General features: G+C 41.9%; 1 protein-coding gene, 1 non-coding gene and 1 pseudogene across 2 annotated transcripts; all 3 read right to left on the minus strand.

The window, feature by feature from the left end:
- Window positions 1-1450: 1450 nt before the first annotated feature.
- LOC106567863 (ribonucleoside-diphosphate reductase large subunit) lies at window positions 1451-21438 on the minus strand. Its single transcript, XM_014137690.3, has 18 exons — window positions 21224-21438; window positions 19427-19515; window positions 19149-19326; window positions 16044-16204; window positions 15911-15950; window positions 15557-15719; window positions 13849-13990; window positions 13516-13599; window positions 13135-13296; window positions 12921-13000; window positions 12629-12830; window positions 6441-6590; window positions 6098-6319; window positions 5887-5963; window positions 5609-5744; window positions 5380-5475; window positions 5042-5230; window positions 1451-4753 (listed from the first exon to the last, which is right to left on the minus strand). Exons 1-18 carry the CDS (start codon window positions 21240-21242, stop codon window positions 4565-4567), a joined length of 2379 nt encoding a protein of 792 aa, XP_013993165.1. The 5' UTR covers window positions 21243-21438; the 3' UTR covers window positions 1451-4564.
- On the minus strand, window positions 13393-13470 carry LOC123726257 (small nucleolar RNA SNORD83). Its single transcript, XR_006758648.2, has one exon. It is a non-coding gene; the product is annotated as a small nucleolar RNA SNORD83 (small nucleolar RNA).
- On the minus strand, window positions 13695-13816 carry LOC123726270 (uncharacterized; annotated as a pseudogene).
- Window positions 21439-24077: the final 2639 nt, after the last annotated feature.

A 24077-nucleotide genomic window follows, 5' to 3' on the forward strand; every position in this document is an offset into this window, starting at 1 on the left:
AACCTGCAGAGAAGAATGGGAGAAACTCCTCAAATACAGGTGTGCCAAGCATGTAATGTCATATACAAGAAGACTCGAGGCTGTAATCGCTGCCAAAGGTGCTGAGTACCGAGTAAAAGGTTGGAATACTTATGTAAATGTGATATTTCAGTTATTTTTTTTCATCTCTAAAAACCAGTTTTTGCTTTGTCATTATGAGGTATTGTGTTATGTTTGAGGGGAAAATTATTCAATCAATTTTAGAATAAGGCTGGAACGAAACAAAATGTGGAAAAGGTCAAGGGAGCTGTATACAGCTCTGACAGTCTCTTCCCTGTTGGTAAAGATGATTAATCTTTCCTCCGTCCCCCTTGCCCCCTCATCAGGCTGTGTTAGTCTGTTTGTATCTTTATGTTGCTATGCGCAGGTCTCAGCTTGCAGAACACCTTCCTCTCCCCAGAGGTTCCCGCAGCAGCTCATTAATTCATCACCTGGAGCATCACATTCCCTCCTGTCCCCAGGCTTCACACACCAGAGTTCCTCCACTGTGGAAAAAACCCCACCTGACCTTTAGCTCCCAGTGGCACAGTAGGCTGATGTAGCATCAGCAATGGGGTGATATCATCCCACTGTTCCCATCACGGAGCTCTAGCTAAACATCTAGACCCTCACTAGATTTGATCAGCACTTGCACTACTATGTATTGAATTATTGTAGACCTTCATATGCGGATGCATACATCATTTCCAACCAATAGGACATCTTACAATACATTTCTAGGAGATGCCGCCATCTGTACATTCTGTTGAGTCCCACTTGTAGGATGTCTAACACAATTCTTGGCTTTTACCTAGGGTGCATCGTTGTCATAGCCATTATCTACTTAATCCATGTTTATCTTTATTGCTGCATTGGTCTCTCAGGTCCAGTTGTATATTTTTTTTATTTAGAAGTGGTTTCACTTTTTACTTTTGCTAAACACCTTAAACTGCATTTAAACATAAAAAAATACATGTGCTTGATAAAGTTATTTGAATACCTTTGTTAGGGGTTTGTCATATAAATTAACGCCCAATCCCAAATGGATCCCTAACCACTTGTGAAGATCAGAGGATTTGACTAGTGTAAGCAATATAGTAATAGCGCCAACTTGCCCTCCGATATTCTAGGTGGAAGTTTTGCCATATTTCAATGTTTGTGCTTTTCTTATAACTAATTTCTGTGTTCTGTTTAAGTGCTGTTCTATAAACCAATTTCTATGTTCATGCAAGTGGTTGACTGAACAAATCCTCCTCTTATCAGTAGCTGCAATTTGGTAGTACGCCCAGACCTTGTTTTGAGAACAAACTCACATGTTATGAAACAGTATTGGTCGGTCGCATGAATGAAACAAAACGTTAATGATGAATTAATTATGCTAAATCATGTGTTATGTTCTAAATATCAGAGTAAGAACTCTACAGACACTATGAAAGCTTAAACCAAGTTTATTCACCCCAAAGGATCGAACAGCTGAACAAAGATATCTCCACCAGTGGTAATATATATACCCCAATTTTAGTGGTCTCCTCTTTAAACATTACATCTTTATTACTAGGCAGGAAATTATTATACAGGCAATAAACTGTTCCTTCTCCCTTGAGGCGACCTGACCTCTACCCCCTTCCTCACTAATCCACAGCTCTCTCCCCTTGTCAGTGCTGCCACGTGATCCTTTTCCCTGCACTCAGCACATTCCAAGCTTAATTGCACCCACCATATACATTCCTCCTACAGATAACCATTAACTTCTGGTGTAAACCCTAGACTATGGCACCGCTCATGTATCTAACATAACTAATGATTAATAATATTTAAAGTTCAGAAATCCGATCCCATCACATGCAAATATAACTTGTCTGTTTATAGCCATATATAAGACAACTGCTGGGTCTACCCAGGAAGAGCTTCTGACAGACATGTACTATGGTGCATTGAGTTGGTTGGAACCTCTCCAGCCGGCTGACAATTATTCATTTACGACTGACTGAGTGTCCCGGTGTAAGAATTTCCCCACTACATTTCTAAAACCAATAAAAGTATCAGATCTCCACAAGTGCATAGGGGTCCATTTGGGATTGGACCCAACACTCACTATAACACTTCTGGATTAGAAGATCCAGAGTGAAAGAAGCCCCATCTTCCTAATGCAATGCCAATCAAGTACAAAATAGTCACCTTGTGCCTATGTACTGTTATTGCTAAACTACTGCAATGGCGACCCGTCATTCAGGGCAGAGCCCCACCTGTTTAGCTAAAGTAATAAATAATCATTAAAATTCACTTTATTTTCTTGTTACCTGTTTCACATGTTCTTTTGGCATTAATACATGTCACATATCAGTTTGCAAATAGTGCAAAAAATATTGAGTTAATAAAGCTGCACATAAACATGGTCTCTTTTTTTGTTTTCTTGAGTAAGGCAACTACAAAACGCATGTGTTTCAGCCTACCGCAGTGCTTTCTGTGGTGGTGGGGCAGCCAGAGGAAAATACAGAGCGAAGGGGTTGGTAATGCTCTCTAGTTGCGCCGTGATTGGCTCAGTGCTCTGTCACTCATGGGGACACTACGTCACTGCAAAATCTACAGGGAGAGCTTGAATATTCAAGCAAGCACCATGGGTGCTGCCAGAGTTACATTAGAAGTGCCCATCCAAGAAGGCACAAGGTCATTGGCCACAGATAAAATTACATATCTACAGTAGGTTTGATTGGACTGATCATGTCAACATCATACTTTCAAAATCTTAACTAGCAAGCTAGCTGTCATCTTGAAACAAGTCGACAATCTACTGGCAAATCCTTTTCAATCCTCGTCATATGAAGAGAAATTATAGATAAAACGTATCAGTGCTCATCGGCAATAAACATTACACAAGTTGGAAATCGCAAATTCAACAATGAGTTGTTTCGAAGGAATCATTAGCTAACTGCAAGCATTGCAAAGCAATCACTAACATGCTATTCAGTAGAGTGGATGTGTGGTCCAAGTCTGGGTTTATGGGTCTCTTTTCCAATCTTAAAAGGATAAACATTCAACATTGGCCATGCTGTCATTCAATCATGACTTCAGCCGCTTCCAAAATTGGAAACTCGGAACTGGGAAATCTCTTTCTAGAGCTCAGATCTGAAGATCACTAAAGTCATGATTCGACCTTGTTTTATTCCGAGTTCCCAGTTGTCTTGAAAGCACCATAAATCCAGAGAATGCCAGACTTTTGACAAAGTTTGACACAATTTGCCCACGAAGGACCGCCACGCCACCTTTCTGTTCAAGTGAGCAGAGTACAATAAGGTGAGTACAAAAATGTATTGTATACCACTGCATAAATGTAATGTCAGGGAGATAGTATTACTTTCTTAGATTCAGTATACTTAAGTGCATGTTTTGTAGTAAGCTGTTAGTAGCCCATGTTTCTCACCCTAATAATTTGGTCTATTTTCACCTCTTAATTTCACCTAGTTCTGACTTGGTGGTGCACATGTAACCTATAGCCTGTTTTAGAGTAATATAATCAAATATTGTAAGAGCTTTCATGGTCTACTTATATGTCCCCTTTATTTATCCTACGGTTCTGACTTGGTGCACAGGGAGAACACTAAGAACGGCCCATGTTTTGAGTTCTGTCGCTGTACATTTCAAAAGTGCTGCGCAAATAGATTGACTACGTCCATTCTAGCTTGATCATTGTCTTAATCAAAATGATGGATTGCCTCTTATCCGCTCGTTGTCCCCTTATGCCATAGTTTGTACATCTCAATTGTCAGTAGAACCCACATTTGTTTAAGCAAGTCAGCTATGTTTTTTTTTTTTTTTAAAGGCAGTAAATGAGGCTGAATGAACTGTTTCGCTGCCAGACAAGGCTCCGCTGATAGCCAGGTGTACCAGTGGTAAAATGTTGGGACTGCTGTTGGGGCAGCTTTATATAGGCCCTAACAGTTTGTGGGCACTGTAATAGTCCAATTAAATGTATTGTTTAGTGTTATGTCATTTTTTTTTGCCCCACCAAGATTTACATGCTAAACTGGCCACTGAATACCTTACCATAAGTACCACAGGATATTGCATGAATGTCAAAACTTAATTACAAAACACCCCCCCCCCACACAGGTAAAATACAAAGAATACACCATTGAAGTTAACTTCTTGAATGAAATTCAAATTATGAAATCCTTAGATTTACATACTAACAACGGAGTTCACACTTAAAAAAAATGAAACACTGAATTCTATACAAATCAAGCAGACAGTGTACCCAAGAGCGATAAATAGAAAACTGCCGACAGTTAATAATCTGTGATAAAGCAGACCGACACGCACCATGTACAGTACTACTTAGGCTAGAGTAGCACGCCCACAAAACAACCATAATAGCCTGATCTATAAACCCCAAGCGTGAGCCTATGATCTGACATCAGGGCAGATAACTATGATATTAACTGACCTAAACACAATCAGAGTGGGGTTCAATGATATTGAGGAGTTCAGTGGTCCACCGCAATGGTTAATTAACCAAGAGCGAGGATAGGAGGAGTTAGGGGCCGGTCTAAGAGCCACACATCAGGCAGTCGTCACGGTTCTCCAGGGAACACACCATAGCGGCTCTGTTGAGCTCCTTGATCTCCTCTTCGTTCTTAACCGACTGAGACTCTTTCAGCTTCTCCTTGTTCAAGGTAAACTGGATGGGGTTGGCTGCAGGCTTGGTCCTCAGGTAGTACATGCCCGTCTTCAGACCCTGAGAAAAGAGGTTAATGCTTTATCTTGATGAACAGCGGCGTTCGGTTTATATTGAGCACTGCTTTGATCCTCTCTAGCCAGCCCCCCCTCCCCCCCTCTCTTTTGTAAGTGCTATCAATCACTCCAAGTGCCAGCTGTCCAGGGTCCTCGGGGTAGATGTCGGCTTGTCACTCATGACACAGGCTCGACACTTAGTCGGACTGCAACGCCTCAAGCAGCCGTTGAGGATAGCCCTGGGCTGGGACCAAGTAGTGTTCTATAGATTTCAATAGTCAAGCAGACTCACCTGCTTCCAGCCGTAGAAGTGCATGCTGGTGAGCTTGCCGTAGTTGGGCTCAGCGATGTGGATGTTGAGAGACTGGCTCTGGTCTATGAAGGCCCCGCGGTCAGCAGCCATCTTCAGAATAGTCTTCTGGGAGATCTCCCACACAGTCTTATACAGCTCCTTCAGGTCATCTGGGATCTCAGCAATGCCCTAAAGACAAGTAACAATGGAATTATAACAGTGACTACTGAAAAGGATAACACTTAAAATCTAACAAAAAGTCACATGACATAACATAGGGCATAATTGCACTCCAATTGCTCTTCATTGATTAGAGCTGTAATGTGATGGGTCCTCACCTGGATGGATCCGTTCTGACCAATCAGCTGGTTTTTCATCTCCTCGTTCCACAGCCCTCGCTCTGTTAGGTCCTTCAACAGGTGGGGGTTCACAATCTGCAGGTGACACAAAACCAAAACATTAGCACTCACCCACACCCCCCTAGTCAAACCCTTCAAGTGTTTGAGTAGGCTGTGTATGTTAGCAGAGGTCTAAGTGTCTGTGGAACCCCCAGAGAGTGATACTGACCTGGAACTCTCCAGAGAGGACTCTGCGGGTGTAGATGTTACTGGTGTAGGGCTCGATGGACTCGTTGTTGCCCAGGATCTGAGCTGTGGAGGCCGTGGGCATGGGGGCCAGCAGCAAACTGTTCCTGACACCATGCCTGGAGAGGGGGGGGGGGGTAAGTGAAGTGTTGATGAGACAAAGGCTAGGACATAAGTTCACAGAGGGCTTGGTTGGTAATATATGTGTTGAGACTAACTGTAGTTGCATTGGTAAAATGGAGGACAAGGTTGACAACTTACTTGGCAATCTTTTCCTTGAGAAGTTTCCAGTCCCACAGGTCAGTTGGGGTTTTGTCCCACATGTCATACTGAAGGATCTGAGAAAAAAATGATAACAGTTTAAGCCCAAGACACCAACCAGAAAGGCCTGAAAGTAACAAGTTAGCCAAAAACAGAAATCCTACACACGATATCTAACATCCCAGTTAGGTTATAGCGTGGTGGTACTCACTCCTTTGCTGACGGGGGAGCCTGGGTAGGTTTGGTAGGCACCAAGCTCAGCAGCCAGCTCACAGCTGGACTCCAGGGAAGCATAGTAGATGGTCTCAAATATCTGAGTGTTGAGCTTCTGGGCCTCAGCACTCTCAAAGGGGAAACGCATCAGAATGAAGGCATCAGCCAGACCCTGGACACCAATACCAATGGGCCTGTGGCGCTTGTTGGAGTTCTCTGCCTGGTTAGAAAGAACAACCGGCATGGGAAATAAGTTACAGGTCAACATGAAGACATAACTTGTAGAATCATCTGTCTTGCTGATCATTATTAGTAGCACTACATTTAAGTATAGACCTTACCTCGATCACAGGGTAGTAGTTGATCTCGATGATCTTGTTGAGGTTCCTAACGATGACCTTGGTGACATAGGCCAGCTTGTTGAAGTCAAATGTTTTCTCTGGGGTGACGTACATGTTGAGGGCGATTGACGCCAGGTTACACACTGCCACCTGAGATTGGGAAACAGGAGCCAGATAGATTAGCATCCCACTTTAAAAACAGCTGTTTTGTGTGATCAACATTTATATTTATTTTCAAAATATACAGATCGAAGGATGTCATTCAAAATGTTTTGGGATTAGGTATAGATATTCTCAGAAAGCCATCAGCCTTGGGTGATAGATAGTAGGGATGGGTATTTTACATTTTTGACTAAGTACTCGCATCATTTTTTTCAGAGTACTAGAGCCAAAACAATTACATAAAATCTACAGTGCATTCGGAAAGTATTCTGACCTTGACATTTTGTTATGTTACTGCCTTATTCTAAATTGGATTAAATATTTCTCATCAACCTACACACAATACACCATAATGACAAATCAAAGACAGGTTTTAGAAATGTTTGCCAAATTATAAAAATATGACATTTACATAAGTATTCAGACCCTTTACTTAGTATTTTGTTGAAGCACCTTTGACAGCGATTACAGCCTCAAGGCTTCTTGGGTATGACGCTACAAGCTTGGCACATCTATATTTGGGTGTGCCAAGCTTCATCACACAACTGAACATTTTTACTACATATGAGGCATGTCTTACCTTGCTTCAAAGTAGTGTAGCCAAAATCAGACCATATCCATGGTGGAAATTTGATAAATTGTATTTCATTGTCCAGTAGCCAAAGGCACAATCCTTGTCATATTAGCAGCCCATGCTAGTTGTTGCATATTAGATCGCCCATTTTTCTAAATTTCTAATGGCTATTTTCATCTTGGTCACATGAAACCACTCGCATGTGTGTACGCTTTTGAAAGGTTTTCCTCTAATTGCATTATGGAACAAACATTCGCGCATAGCCTATGGCCTTGTGCGAACTGCTGCGCTTATGTGAATAAAAAGTTTATCAACATTAGGCTAAACATTCTGATCGGTTGCATCAGACTCATTGCTTTTTAAAGTTACATTTTGTATGTAGCCTAGGCCTACTGGTTGTATGAATTTGCGATCCATCATCCCACAACTGTCCCAGAGTCTGTTTGGAATAGGCTATTTCATTCAACAAGCTGACCGATAGAATAGGTCAACTTTTCAAAACATACGGAGCCACATTTTCCCAACGGAAACACTGATGCATACATGCATGCTTAATGAGTCTGAAAATACGGTCAGTATTTATTAGGGATGCTTGACATATCGTAAGCATATCAGAAGATATTCGCTAAAAATGACATGCATACCTATATAACGTAGGTAGATGACATGACGCCACGAAAAATATGGCGCAAATGGGTAGTTGATATTAGAGGTCGACCGATTATGATTTAACGCCGAAACCGATTGGAGGACCAAAAAAAGCCAATACCGATTAATATGCCGATTTTTATATATAAGTATATACATAACACACATAGATACACACACACACAGTTGAAGTCGGTAGTTCACATACACTTAGGTTGGACTTAATAAAACTCATTTTTTCAACCACTCCACAAATTTCTTGTTAACAAACTATAGTTTTGGCAAGCCGGTTAGGACATCTATATTGTGCATGACAAGTATTTTTTCCAACAATTGTTTACATACAGATTATTTCACTCCTAATTCACTGTATCACAATTCCAGTGGGTCAGAAGTTTACATACACTAAGTTGACTGTGCCTTTAAACAGCTTGGAAAATTACAGAAAAGGATGTCATGGCTTTAGAAGATTCTGATAGTCTAATTGACATCATTTGAATCAATTGGAGGTGTGCCTGTGGATGCATTTCAAGGCCTACCTTCAAACTCAGTGCCTCTTTGCTTGACATCATGGGAAAATCAAAAGAAATCAGCCAAGACCTCAGAAAAAACATTGTAGACCTCCACAAATCTGGTTCATTCTTGGGAGCAATTTCCAAATGCCTGAAGGTACCACGTTCATCTGTACAAACAATAGTACGCAAGTATAAACACCATGGGACCACGCAGCCGTCATACCGCTTAGGAAGGAGACGCGTTCTGTCTCCTAGAGATGAACGTACTTTGGGGCTAAATGTGCAAATGAATCCCAGAACAACAGCAAAGGACCTTGTGAAGATGCTGGAGGAAACAGGTACGACAGTATCTATATCCACAGTAAAACGAGTCCTATATCAACATAACCTGAAAGGCCGCTCAGCAAGGATGAAGCCACTGCTCCAAAACCGCCATAAAAAAGCCAGACTACGGTTTACAACTGCACATGGGAACAAAGATCATACTTTTTGGAGAAATGTCCTCCGGTCTGATGAAACAAAAATAGAACTGTTTGGCCATAATGACCATTGTTAGGTTTGGAGAAAAAAGGGGGAGGCTTGCAAGCCGAAGAACACCATCCCAACCGTGAAGCACGGGGGTGGCAGCATCATGTTGTGGGGGTGCTTTGCTGGAGGGACTGGTGCACTTCACAAAATAGATGGTGTCATGAGGGAGGAAAATGATGTGGATATATTGAGGCAATATCAAGACATCCCTCAGGAAGTTAAAGCTTGGTCGCAAATGGGTCTTGACCCCAAGCATACTTCCAAAGTTGTGGCAAAATGGCATAACGTATTGGAACGAGGGTACCCAACATGAAGTAGCGCGCCAGGTGTCTAATGGGACATCACCGTTCCATGGCTCTTGTTCGGTCAGATCTCCCTCCAGAAGACTCAAAACACTTTGTAAAGGCTGGTGACATCTAGTGGAAGCAATAGGAAGTGCCAAAATATTCCTAAACCCCTGTGTTTTTCAATGGGAGAGGTTTAAAGTCAATACAACACATCAGGTATCCACTTCCTGTCAGAAAATGTCTCAGGGTTTTGCCTGCCAAATGAGTTCTGTTATACTCACAGACACCATTCAAACAGTTTTGGAAACTTTAGAGTGTTTTCTATCCATATATAATAAGTATATGCATATTCTAGTTACTGGGTAGGATTAGTAACCAGATTAAATCGGGTACATTTTTTTTATCCAGACGTGCAAATGCTGCCCCCTAGACCCAACAGGTTAAGGACAACAAAGTCAAGGTACTGGACTGGCCATTACAAAGCCCTGACCTTAATCCTATAGAAAATCTGTGGGCAGAACCGAAAAAGCGTGTGCGAGCAAGGAGGCCTACAAACCTGACTCAGTTACACCAGCTCTGTCAAGAGGAATGGGCCAAAATTCACCTAAGTTATTGTGGGAAGCTTGTGGAAGGCTACCAAAAACGTTTGACCAAAGTTAAACAAGTTAACTTCCTTGGGATAGGAGGCAGTATTTTGACGTCTGGATGAAAAGCGTGCCCAAAGTAAACTGCCTGTTACTCAGGCCCAGAAGCTAGGATATGCATTTCCTTGGTGGATTTGGATAGAAAACACTCTAAAGTTTCAACAAAAAAAACCTGTTAAATTCATGTCTGAGTATAACAGAACTGATATGGCAGGCAAAACCCTGAGGACAAACCACCCCCCCCCCCCCTCCAAAAACAATGGCTGTCACTTTTATTATAAGGCGAAATCCTCCCAAACTGCAGTTCCTAGGGCTTCCACTAGATGTCAAGTCGTTAGAAAGAGATTCATGCAGGTTTTTTGAAAAATGAGCCAGAAACTGTAGTTTTTCAAGGTGACTCCCATTTTGGCTGTAGTGTTTCCAAGCGCGTGGAAGAGAGCTCGTTCTTTGGTATTTTTCTCCGGTAAAGACAATAACGATTCTCCATCTTAAATTTTTATAGTTTATTTACGTATTAGGGTACCTAAGGTTTGATTATAAACGTTGTTTGACTTGTTTTGGAAAGTTTATTAGTAACGTTAGGGATTCATTTTGATGGAGGGAAACCGGTGGATTATTGACTGAAGCGCGCCAGCTAAACTGAGTTTTTAATGGATATAAAGAAGGACTTTATCAAACAAAAGGACCATTTGTGATGTAACTGGGACCTTTTGGAGTGCCAACAGAAGATCAAATGTAAGGCTTTTATTATATCGCTATTTCTGACTTTCGTGTCGCACCTGCCTGGTTGAAATATGTTTTCAATGGTTTTGTATGCGGGGCGCTGTCCTCAGATAATCGCATGGTTTGCTTTCGCCGTAAAGCCTTTCTGAAATCTGACAGCAGCTGGATTAACAAGAAGTTAAGTTTATTTTGATGCATTACACTTGTGATTTTATGAAAGTTAAATATTTATAATACTGTAATTTCAATTCCGCGCTCTGCAATTTCACCGGATGTTGTCGGTGTCCCGCTAGCGGCACACCTTCCCAAAGAAAGGCAAGGCAACCAAATACTAATTGAGTGTATGTAAACTTCTGACCCACTGGGAATGTGATGAAAGAAATAAAAGCAGAAATAAATCATTCTCTCTACTATTAATCTGACAGTTCACATTCTTAAAATAAAGTGGTGATCCTAACTGACCTAAAACAGGGAATTTTTACTAGGATTAAATGTCAGGAATTGTGAAAAACTGAGTTAAAATGTATTTGGCTAAGGTGTATATAAACTTCCGACTTCAACTGTCTGTCTGTGTGTGTGTGTGTAATTAATATATATCAAATAAATAAAAAATGATATTTATTTTAATTATATATTTTTTGAACTACAAAAAAATTAAATAATAAATAGGCCGATTAAGCGGTATTGGCTTTTTTGGGTCATCCAATAAAATCGGTATCGCCGTTGATATATAATAATGACATTTACAACAATACTGAATGAACAATGAACACTTAAGTTAATATAATACATAAAATCTATTTAGTCTCAAATAAATGATGAAACATGCTCAATTTGGTTTAAATAATGTAAAAACAGTGTTGGAGAAGTAAAAGTGCAACATGTGCCATGTAAAATAGCTAACGTTTAACTTCCTTGGTCAGAACATGAGAACATATGAAAGGTGGTGGTTCAATATTCCCAGTTCTTCAATATTCCCAGTTAAGTTTTAGGTTGTAGTTATTATAGGAATTATGACGCGTCGACTATTTCTCTATACCATTTCATATACCTTTGACTATTGGATGTTCTAATAAGCACTTTAGTATTGCCAGCCTAATCTCAGAAGTTGATAGGCTTGAAGTCATAAACAGCGCTGTGAAGCAAGCATTGCTAAGAGCTGCTGGCAAACGCAGTAAAATTTGAATGGATGCTTATGAGCCTGCTGCTGCCTACCACCGCTCAGTCAGACTGCTCTATCAAATCATAGACTTAATTATAATAAACACAGAAATACGAGCCGTTTGGTCATTAATATGGTCAAATCTGGAAACTATCATTTTGAAAACAAAACGTATATTCTTTCAGTGAAATACAGAACCATTCCGTATTTTACCGAACGGGCGGCAACCCTAAGTCTAAATATTGCTGTTACATTGCACAACCTTCAATGTTGTCATAATTATGTAAAATTCTGGCAAATTAGTTCACAATGAGCCAGGAGGCCCAAACTGCTGCATATACCCTGACTCTGCGTGCAATGAACTCAAAAGAGAAGTGACATAATTTTCATAGTTAATATTGCCTGCTAACATGAATTTCTTTTAACTAAATATGCAGGTTTTAAAAAATATACTTCTGTGTATTGATTTTAAGAAAGGCATTGATGTTTATGGTTAGGTACATTCGTGCAACGATTGTGCTTTTCTCACGAAAGTGTTTTGTTAAATCATCCCCCGTTTGGCGAAGTAGGCTGTGATTCGATGACAAATTAACAGGCACCGCACTGATTATATGCAACGCAGGACAAGCTAGTTAACCTAGTAATATCATCCATGTATAGTTAACTAGTGATTATGTGAAGATTGATAGTTTTTTTTAATAAGATAAGTTTAATGCTAGCTAGCAACTTACTTTGGCTCCTTGCGGCACTCGTGTAACAGGTGGTCAGCCTGCCACGCAATTTCCTCGTGGAATTAAATATAATCGGTGTCCAAAAATGCAGATTACCGATTATTATGAAAACTTGAAATCGGCCCTAATTAAAAATCGGCCAAGATATTGATATTGTGCCATTTCGGACACAGCCTCAGTAGTTCCAACCGTTTAGGTAATCTGTTTCCCTCACCTCATCATGGCTGGTGTACTCTACAATCTCGGTACAGAGGTTACTGGACTTGATGGTTCCCAGGTTCTGATGGTTACTTTTCCTGTTGCAGGCGTCCTTGTAGAGCATGTAGGGGGTGCCCGTCTCAGTCTGGGACTCAATGATGGCGTGCCACACCTGCTGGGCCTTTACCACCCGCTTCACACGACCCTCTTGCTCATACCTGGGGTGAGACAGGACCAGTGAGACACTCCACACAAAGCTGAGACCGGTATGTAGCTGTGTTATACAGGCTCAGGAGCCACAGTCTTACCTGGTATAGAGATTCTCAAACTCCTCCCCCCAGCACTCGTCCAGTCCAGGGCAGTCACCGGGGCACATCAGGGACCAGTCCTGTGGGTACGATACACCATGAGTACTGATATCTTGAAGATACTCATCTAAATAGAACCATTCCATATTACTTTATCACTAAATTCCATATCTGGTTCGAACATTTCAGTTTGTACGCAGATGTTGCTGCATACCTGGTTGCTCTCCACTCTCTTCATAAAGAGGTCAGGGATCCACATGGCGTAGAACAGATCTCTGGCCCTCTGCTCTTCCTTCCCCGTGTTCTTCTTCAGGTCCAAGAAGTCAAACACATCAAAGTGCCACGGCTCCAGGTACATGGCAAACGCACCAGGTCTCTGAGAAGGAGAGGGGAATGAGAGAGGGCGTTAACTGTCTGATGAAGGTACAGTAAACACAGGCCAGAGTCTGAAAGACAGTATGCATGTTCTCAGAGCCATCAGCCTTGGGTGTAGAGGGTGGGTCATCTCTGCGCAGAACACTAATGCACATCTGTGAGGTCATCCTGTGGCCAGAGTCAATAACACAACCTCTAGCCAATCTCATTTCTTTCTCACCTTGTTGCCTCCCTGGTCCACGTAGCGTGCTGTGTTGTTGTACACTCGGAGCATGGGAACAAGCCCATTGGACTTGCCATTTGTCTGAAAAAAAAAGTAAAAAGCCTCAGTCAATGAGACTTGCCAAGCGTTACAATGAAAAGGCATTTTTGGTTATTTATAAAAACACTTTCCCCCACCATGTCGGAGCAATCAATCGTCCACTGTTCTGGATCGTTGGAGTAGACATAGCCATCACTCTCTGCCCCTCATGACACAGGCTCGACACTTACAGTCAGACTGCAACGCCTCAAGGGGCAGTCTTATTTATAAATGCGACCGTGTGATCCTCACCCCAGCAATGTAGCTGCCCGTGGCTCTGATGCAGCTGACTGCCACTCCGATGCCCCCTGCTGATTTTGAGATTAGGGCACACTGCTTCAGGGTGTCGTAGATGCCCTCGATGCTGTCGTCCTTCATGGCCAGCAGGAAACAGCTGAAAATCAACAAGGACAACCCATATAAAACACATCAAGCACTTTTCTGGTTTGCACCTAGAACGGTCAATGTCTATAGTTTCTAAACTCATCAAAAAAAGTTCCTCTCACTGTCAACTGCGTTTACTTTCAGCTAATTTAACATGCGTAAATATTTGAATGAACATAACAGGATTCAACAACAGACAAACTGAACAAGTTCCACAGACGACATTCAATTTCTGTTAGTCACATACATGGGGGGGGGGGGTCAAAATAAAACAGCTGCATTAAGCACTGCAGTGCATCTCCTTCTCATGGACTGCACCAGATTTGCCTGTTCTTGCTGTGAGATGTTACCCCACTCTTCCACCAAGGCACCTGCAAGTTCCCGGACATTTCTGTGGGGAATGGCCCTAGCCCTCACCCTCCGATCCAACAGGTCCCAGACGTGCGCAATGGGATTGAGATCTGGGCTCGTCGCTGGCCATGGCAGAACACAGACATTCCGGTCTTGCAAGAAATCATGCATTGTCATGCTGGACGGTCATGTCAGGATGAGCCTGTAGGAAGGGTACCACATGAGGGAGGTCTTCCCTGTAACGCACAGCGTTGAGATTGCCTGCAATGACAACAAGCTCAGTCCGATGATGCTGTGACACACTGCCCCAGACCATGACGGACCCTCCACCTCCAAATCGATCCCGCTCCAGAGCACAGGCCTTGGTGTTACGCTCATTCCTTCGACGATAAACACGAATCCGACCATCACCCCTGGTGAGACAAAACCGCGACTCGTCAGTGAAGAGCACTTTTTGCCAGTCCTGTCTGGTCCAGCAACAGTGGGTTTGTGACCATAGGCAACGTTGTTGCCGGTGATGTCTGGTGAGGACCTGCCTGACAACAGGCCTACAAAGCCCTCAGTCCAGCCGCTCTCAGCCTATTGCGGACAGTCTGAGCACTGATGGAGGGATTGTGAGTTCCTGGTATAACTTGGGCAGTTGTTGCCATCCTGTATCTGTCCCGCAGGTGTGATGTTCAGATGTACCGATGTTGTTACACGTGGTCTGCCACTGCGAGGACGATCAGCTGTCCGTCCTGTCTCCCTGTTGCGCTGTCTTAGGTGTCTCACAGTACGGACATTGCAATTTATTGCCCTGGCCACATCTGCAGTCTTCATGCCTCCTTGCAGCATGCCTAAGGAATGTTCACGCAGATGAGCAGGGACACCGGGCATCTTTCTTTTGGTGTTTTTCCAGAAACAGTAGAAAGGCCTCTTTAGTGGCCTAAGTTTTCATAACTGTGACCTTAATTGCCTACCGTCTGTAAGCTGGTAGTGTCTTAACGACTGTTCCACTGGTGCATGTTCATTAATTGTTTATGGTTCATTGAACAAGCATGGGAAACAGTGTTTAAACCCTTTACAATGAAGATCTGTGAAGTTATTTGATTTTTTACAAACTATCTTTGAAAGACAGGGTCCTGAAAAAGGGAAGTTTCTTTTTTTGCTGAGTTTATAACTCAGTAATCATAGCCATTACACTGAGGAATGGCTTATAGTAGGATGGCTGTTAGTAAGCGCTTACCTAGACAGCTGTGGGCGGTTGGTGCCAGCGTTGAAGAGTGTGGGGGAAGCGTGGGTGAACCACTTCTCTGACAGCAGGTTGTAAGTCTCGATGGCAGCATCAATGTCAGTCTTATGAATCCCAACTGCCACCCTCATGAGCATGTGCTGTGGTCGCTCAGCAACTACACAGGAACAGGACAGGTCAGCATGACGGATGGAGCTCATCTGAACCACATAAAAAAAGCTGCTCCGATAATGTGTGTGTTTGACCAGGTGCCACTGGTGATGAGCCCTAATCCAATGTAGCATATGTTCATGTCATGAAAAGATGTCAATTCTGACAGGGAGGTAATGCATCTTGGAGCCAACTCACCTTTCCCGTCAATTTTCAGCAAATAGGACCGCTCAAGTGTCTATGTAGAAAAATACAAATTTGTTTACTCTACTACCATTGCAGAATTGACTTAAATTGCCATTTCTCATAAACCATGTACTGTAAAAATGACCTTGAATCCAAAGAAGTTGTAGGAGAAGTCCCGGTCAAAGATAATGGCCGAGTTGAGGCGGTCCTTGTTTTCTAGGACAATGTCGAGTGTTTCCTTGGCGACCATGGGAGAGTGCAGTTTGTTTAGCGGGTTGACATAGTTGTATAGATCCTCCACCACATCTGCAACAGCATTGACGAAGAAAATAAGATGGTTAAAAATAGATTTTCAAATACACTAGTTTGCAGTGCTGTAGTACGCAAGCCCAGGACTGACTCGAGTTCTGATTTTCATGACTTTTGACTACCATTGGTGAATCGGACTTGCATTTGCACTTGGACTGGATAGGCTACTATGATAAGCAGAATATTAGCAGAACTGGTTACGCAGAGCAGCGAGGGTTGTTCTCTAGCTAGTAATGGGACTGATGCACAACACCGGCACACGCAGCCCATATCAGGTGAGCCACGACAACGCAAGCGATGAGTGTGGGCAGACAGGCTCCACTCCGTCACCAATCGTAGGCTAGACATCACGCAAGCAACTCGCGTCTCCGTAACCACCAGCCTACCATTTAGCAATGCCTAGTTAATACTATTGTTTTACGTTTCATAAAGCAGTTGGTTTCTTGAGTTTAAAAGTAAAACCGTCTCTTCCCATGGGTATTGAAAAGTAGGCCATCTTGGAATGTGTAGTGTCTCTCTACCCTCCCACTTTCCCATGTCTCCCTTTAGTTTTCACTCGAATAAACAAAAAAAAAAAAACAGTGGGCCATCACAAAAAAAAGTAGCTGAGCGCCTGTTACAATTATTGCAAATAATAATCTGAACAATCTGACAGGAGAAATAGCCAACTCAATATAGAGAACATTCATTCCGTCAAAACACCTGTACAAATTTGACAACTATTGAACATTATATTAAAATATATGTATGTGAGAATGTGTATTAAGGACTTTTTTTCCCATATACTATTGCATATTTCAGGCAATTATGACCATAGTGCAACAGAAGGAAATGCTCACATGAAAAATCATCCCGCCACTAGTTGTTGAGACAGATTTCTGCCAAATCAATACAGGCGCAAATCTAGCAACAGATGAGCATCAAGCCAGCAAACAAGCCAAAAAAATAAGAAAACAGCAGTAGGCCTAACCAAATATCAAATGTCTAAAGAACAAAGTTGTTAAACCAATATTAATGTGGTATACTTTGTTAGACCCAATGACTCAGACTTGAGCACTTGGACCAGGACTTGAGCACTAGGCCTGACTTCAGCCATAGGGACTCTTAGGTGCTTCTAGCAACACGGGTGTATTTACAGTGCATTCGGGAAAGTATTCAGACAACTTGACTTTTTGCAAATATTGTTACATTACAGCCTTATTCTAAAATTTATGAAATAATTTCCCCCCTTCAATCTACACACAATACCACACAAGGACAAAAAAAACAACTCAAAATTAGATTTTTTAAATCACATTTACATAAGTATTCAGACCGTTTACTCAGTACATTGTTGAAGCACCTTTTTTAGCGATTACAGCCGAGTACGGCGCTACAAGCTTGGCACACCTGTTTTTGTGGAGTTTCTCCCATTCTTCTCTGCAGATCCTCTCAAGCTCTGTCAGGTTGGATGGAGAATGTCGCTGCAGTTATTTTCATATCTCTCCAGAGATGTTCAAACAGGTTCAAGTCCGGAAACTTGCTGGGCCACTCAAGGACATTGAGACTTGTCCCGAAGCCACTCCTGCATTGTCTTGGTTAAGTGCTTAGGGTGGTTGTCCTATTGGAAGGTGAACCTTCACCCCAGTCTTGGTTTCTCATGGTCTGAGAGTCCTTTACATGCCTTTCGGCAAACTCCAAGTGGGCTGTCATGAGCCTTTGACTGAAGATTTGCTTCAGTCTGGCCACTACCATAAAGGCCTAATTGGTGGAGTCCTTCTGGAAGGTTCTCCCATCTCCACAGAGGAACTCTGGAGCTCTGTCAGAGTGACCATCAGGTTCTTGGTCACCTCCCTGAACAATGCCCTTCTCCCCCCATTGCTCAGTTTGGCCAGCTCCAGGAAGAGTCTTGGTGGTTCCAAACTTCTTCCATGTAAGAATGTGGCCAATGTGTTCTTGGGGACCTCCAATGCTGCAGAAATATTTTAGTACCCTTCCCCAGATCTGTGCCTCAACACAATCCAGTCTTGGAGCTCTACAGACAATTCCTTCAACCTCATGGCTTGGTTTTTGCTCTGACATGCACTGTCAACTGTGGGACCTTATATAGACAAGTGTATGCCTTTCCAAATCAATTGAACTTACCACAGGTTGTAGAAACATCAAAGGTGATCAATGGAAACAGGATGCACCTGAGCCCAATTTCGAGTCTCATACTGTAGCAAAGTGTCTGAATACTTATTTACATAAGGGTTACGGTTTTTTTTTAAGCAAAAAAATCCTGATAACCTGTTCTCACTTTGTCATTATGGGGTATTGTTTGTAGATCGATAAGGGTAAAAAAAGTATTAATTCAAGGCTGTAACATAAAAACATTTGGAAAAAGTCAAGGGGTCTGAATACTTTCCGAATGCACTGTACATACACTAGCATTGGTTTCAATTGTATTGGGTTTCACAAAACAGTCAGTGGGAAGCCAGAAATTAAATACAATTCCATTTCAATTGCACCGGTGGGCAGGATTGGTGGGCAGGATTGTTGATCAATATGGTGCAGAGAATTTGAGTCAATATCTAAAGGAGTGTATTATTAAACCGACTTTCCAAGCATGGGTCTGTTATAAACCATCTTCCCCTCTGCTTACCTCCTGTCAAAATAAAAGTCAATTTGTGAACAGAAAACGAGTACCTGGTCAGAGCTTTTTTTCCCCTTCTTCCATGAAATAAGCAGAGATATACCCAGGACACGCCCATGGCTTAGACATTACTTTTACACACCATGTTTTTCAATAACCAAAGTGGGATTGTCAGCTCACTGGCAAGTTGGACATCTGTGCCAGTGAATCTGGTGGCTTAAATAGACTACTTTGACTGAGCCTGATAACTGAGCAGTATGCATAACTTTTAGAACAAAGGTTAGAAGAATTACAGTTTGAGAGAAAGCAAGTGCGAGAGAGACTTACCGCTGAAAACCTTCTTGGTCTCCTTGTGCAGGTTGGAGACGGCGATGCGGGCAGCCAGGATGGCATAGTCGGGGTGTTTGGTGGTGAGTGTGGCAGCGATCTCTGCAGCCAGCGTGTCCAGCTCCACTGTTGTGACCCCATTGTACAGACCTTGGATGACCTTCATAGTGATCTGGGTCTAAAAGGTGTAACAGGCAGAGTACAGGGTTATGGTGCACACAGAAAACACTACAATTGACAAACAATAGAAATACATTGAATATAAAATGTCAACTTACTGGATCGACAAAGTCAGAGTTGAGTCCATAGCACAGCTTCTGGATGCGGGAGGTGATCTTGTCAAACATGACACGCTCTTGGCGCCCATCTGAAAATTATGTAAAGACTGAAATGTTAGTCAGAAATCACTTCAATAACATGAATGTGTGCCATGGAAAAAGAACATTGAAGTGAATGTCAGTCATATTTCCCCAAAGCTTTAAAACTAGTGACTAGTATCTATGCAGAACAAAAATATAAAAACGCAACATGCAACAATTTCAAAGATTTTACTGGGATACTGTTCATAAGGGAAAATCAGTCAATTGAAATAACTTCATTAGGCCCTAATCTATGGATTTCACATGACTGGGAATACAAATATGCATTCGTAGGTCAAATACCTTAAAATGTAAAAAAAGTAAGGGCATGGATCAGAAAACCAGTCGGTTTCTGGTGTGACCACCATTTGCCTCATGCAGCGCGATATCTCCTTCGCATAGAGTGGACCAGGCTGTTGATTGTGATCTGTGGAATGTTGTCCCACTTCTCTTCAATGGCTGTGCGAAGCTGCTGGACATTGGCGGGAACTGGAACACGCTGCCGTACGCGACAATCCAGAGCATCCAAACGTGCTCAATAGGTGACATGTCTGGTGAGTATGCAGGCCATGGAAGAACAGTTACTTTCAGCCTCCAGGGATTGTGTACAAATCCTTGCGACATGGGGCTGTGCATTATCATGCTGAAACATGGTGATGGTGCCGATGAATGGCAAGAAAATGGGCCTCAGGATCTCATCACGGTATCTCTGTGCATTCAAATTGCTATTGATAAAATGCAATTGTGTTCGTTGTCAGTAGCTTATGCCTGCCCATACCATAACCCCACCATGGGGCACCTTGTTCACAACGTTGACGCCAGCAAACCGCTCACCCACACACCATACACATTGTCTGCGGTTGTGAGGCCAGTTGGACGTACTGTCAAATCCTTTAAAACGACATTGAAGGTGGCTTATGGTAGAGAATTCAATTCTCTGGCAACAACTCTGGTGGACATTCCTGCAGTCAGCATGCCAATTGCACACTTCTGCAAAACTAACAGGGATGGTAACAAATTCGTGCACAAAATTTGTGACATTTTTTTTGGTGCATATGTACATTTTCTTATAACACTTTACATGTTGCGTTTATGTTTGTTCAGTCAGCTAACATCCTGTTTCGTAAACCAGAAAGCTGTTTTGGGGAAAAGTAACAAAATTGAAATACTTGAAAATGTTAGTTAACTACTGTATATATGACTACTTAATTGATGGGATAATAAATCACTTCCAATTAAATTACCTATGTAGAGGTTAGTTAAACAAAAACTAACAATTAGGCGCCAAGTTTGACAGACTGAACATTCCTGTCTTGATCTAGTTAACGCGTTCAGTCACATTAACAGTTTGATTTCTGAATTGGTGGGGGAAGACACCTAAGCAACTAAGTTAGCTACGTGGTCTTCCAAAATCATTTTCAATTAATACTGACATGTGTTACCTACTGTTAGCCAACAACTTTACATGTGTTATATTTTAGCTAACTAACCTTAGCTAGCTAGGTTAGCATTATAGCTACGCAGAAAGCTAGATTAGCCAACCAGCTGACAGTAACTAGCAACCCAACTAGGCGAAGACATTCAACGTGGTTAATTTGAAAGTATATACTAACTACAGTAAAATACTCAAGCTTGTTTGTACGAAGAAACATGAGCTCAACACACACAAATGACAAGTACAGTAACTTGCTATCATTCCTACTATAAAGGACCTACCTCGCTTTATCACATGCATGTTGACAAGGGTTGTTTTCTTTCCAGAGAAAGTGCGAAATATAAGAATAACACTAATACTGTATATAGCTTAGAACGTGGCGGTACAATGACACAGTATTTCACGGTAGCAACCGCCGCTGACTTGAAATGGAGGATAAAGCGCGAATAACTGAAACAACCCGCCACAAACTCTTTTGCTTCAAATTTGTAGCCAATCAGAGGAAGAGGAAATGGAAGACCGAGGCCACAGAACAATGATTGGTTATAAACATCTTTGGAGAGGCCCAACTCCGCGGAAAAGCTTTCACCCTCCTGCAAGTGGTATTTCTTTCGTCCACCAAGCAAGGAGCTGTTGTATGGAGGTCAATGAGAGTGTCGAATTTGTTCAACAAAAAAATGAATGGCTTGTTTTCTACGTGATGTTTATTTGATCAAAAATAAGTTTCGTGATGCTTAAATTGTTACGAGTGTAGTGATATAAGTAGACACGTGACATTCTGCAGCATATTCATGGCATGAGGCTAGTAGGAAAGGATCTCTCCATGGAATACAGACGGTTTACAATAATGAGATGTATCCACCAATCCAAAGAAATTATAGGCGGGCGCTAGACAGCCCGCCGTGCCGTTTTGTGGACGACTCCCATTCGTATCTTGTCAGTTTATCCATAATATTTGTTTAAACCAATTACAGCGGCTTGTTCTCGTTAGTTTCCGTGTTCCAGTCAGCTGTCACCATAAACAAAATCTGGCGGGATATTTGGAAACGTAGGCTAGGTCATTTGCTTTGTGGGTTGGTTGGCTTTGTTTGGCAAACACTGAATAAGACTACATCAACCTACTCTTTACAATACTGACGGATCAATATAAGTATGATGAATGCTCAGAGACATTTCTTAGAGGACATCTTACAGTAAGAGGACCATAAAAATATTTTAATAAGTTAAACTCTTGAACAACATACTGGTATTCACCTTGGCACAAGTGTGCTTTAAAATGTTTCCCAGCAAATACATGAATTGTTAGATTCTTTGTTATTCTATCTAAAAATGGGTATATTACGATAGACAATGTGGTTATGGTGAATAAAAAAAACTCAAAGTGACTGCATTGCTCCTCCTTGTTTTGACAAAATGAACAGTTTATTAAAAATGGCACAGTCAGTCCATATGCAAAAGAAAGATAGGCTATAGCACCCTACTGCTGTATGTTTCAATACCCTGTTTGTATAGAAGCCTGGCTTGTCAGAGACCCTTTGAAATAAAACATTATATCCACACTATAAATTGGGAACAGTAATTTTATGATGAAGGTACAATACAAGTTTATAATATAAAGTACTAATATAAATATATTATAACCTTCATAAGCATATCTTCCACAATGGCTCCCCATCTCTTCCTGTCCTGGGCTATTTGGATTAGGTGAGTCTTATCTGGTCATGAGCTCAGGCTCAAAAGTTTGCTGCTAGGTCATTCTTGGGCTTTTCATCTTCATCAGCTGGCTGTCCCCAACAGAGGTTACAGACTCGTAGCGGATGGGTTAAGACAGGCATCATCAACAAGATTCAGTCGCGGGCCAATTTTTTTCTTCAGCAGATGGTCGGAGGGCAGAACATAATTACAAATCATATAACCGCAAGAATCCCAAATAGATATACAGTGCATTCGGAAAGTTTTCAGACCCCTTGACTTTTTCCACATTTTGTTTCGTAACAGCCTTATTCCAAAATGTATTAGTTCTTTCCCTCAAACTACACACTATACCCCATAATTACAAAGCAAAAACGATATATATATATTTTTTTGTTACATTTTTGCTGAAATATCACATTTACATAAGTATTCAGACCCTTTACTCGGTCCTTTGTTGATGCACCTTTGGCAGCGATTACAGCCGAGTACGACGCTACAAGCTTGGCACACCTGTATTTGGGGAGTTTCTCCCATTCTTCTCTGCAGATCCTCTCAAGCTTTGTCATGTTGAATGGGGAGCGTCGCTGCACAGCTATTTTCAAGTCACTCCAGAGATGTTCGATCGGGTTCAAGTCTGGGCTCTGGCTGGTCCACTCAAGGACAATCAGAGACTTGTCCCGAAGTCACATATATCGGGTGCACCAACCGTAAAGGTGAGTCTGTACAAAGAGGGCGTGTTTATTTATTTATTTATATATATAATTATGTATTTTTTTATCTTTGTTTAATGACTGCACCTGCGCTCTAGCTTGGCTGACGTTAGCAAGACTACCTGCGCTCTGCGCTCAACTGTAATTTCCCGGTCATTAACAAAAGTGCCCATTTCAATCATCATTGACAAAAATATCCAAACCACATAGATTTCTATGGAACTTTCCTCTGAGCAATGTATCGAATATATATTTATTTCAAAGACATATTCAACGTTTTATGCTCTCATTTGTTAGTTTTGCATAACATATTATAGCCCATTTTATATCAACTACCTGTAGGGCAGTGGCGGTTCTAGACCATTTCAACTGGGGTGGCCAAGCTGGGGCCAGTTGTACTGTTAGAGGTGCCAGTTACATTAGACGTTATTGTTGTCATATCGTTTTCTTCACTGCATTGCAGGCATTAGCAGGCAAAAGACCATGTTCTGCGTTGCCACTGTCTAATAATGGATGTAAAAAAAGAATGATAGCAAAAAATGGTTATGTAAAAATTATTTCATACTCCACATTTAGGGGGGGCCACAAGGGTTCCAAAATTGTTGTCACAGGGGCACTGCCCCCCCCCCCTCTCCCTAGGAATTTGTTAAAATGAGAGGCTGCTATTCTAATATGAAAATTAACCAATGATATAAGGCCACACCCGGCCATGATTACAGACACCTGTGTC

Source organism: Salmo salar, chromosome 13 (assembly GCF_965601325.2).
Source record: "Salmo salar chromosome 13, fSalSal1, whole genome shotgun sequence".
Taxonomy (NCBI): domain Eukaryota; kingdom Metazoa; phylum Chordata; class Actinopteri; order Salmoniformes; family Salmonidae; genus Salmo; species Salmo salar.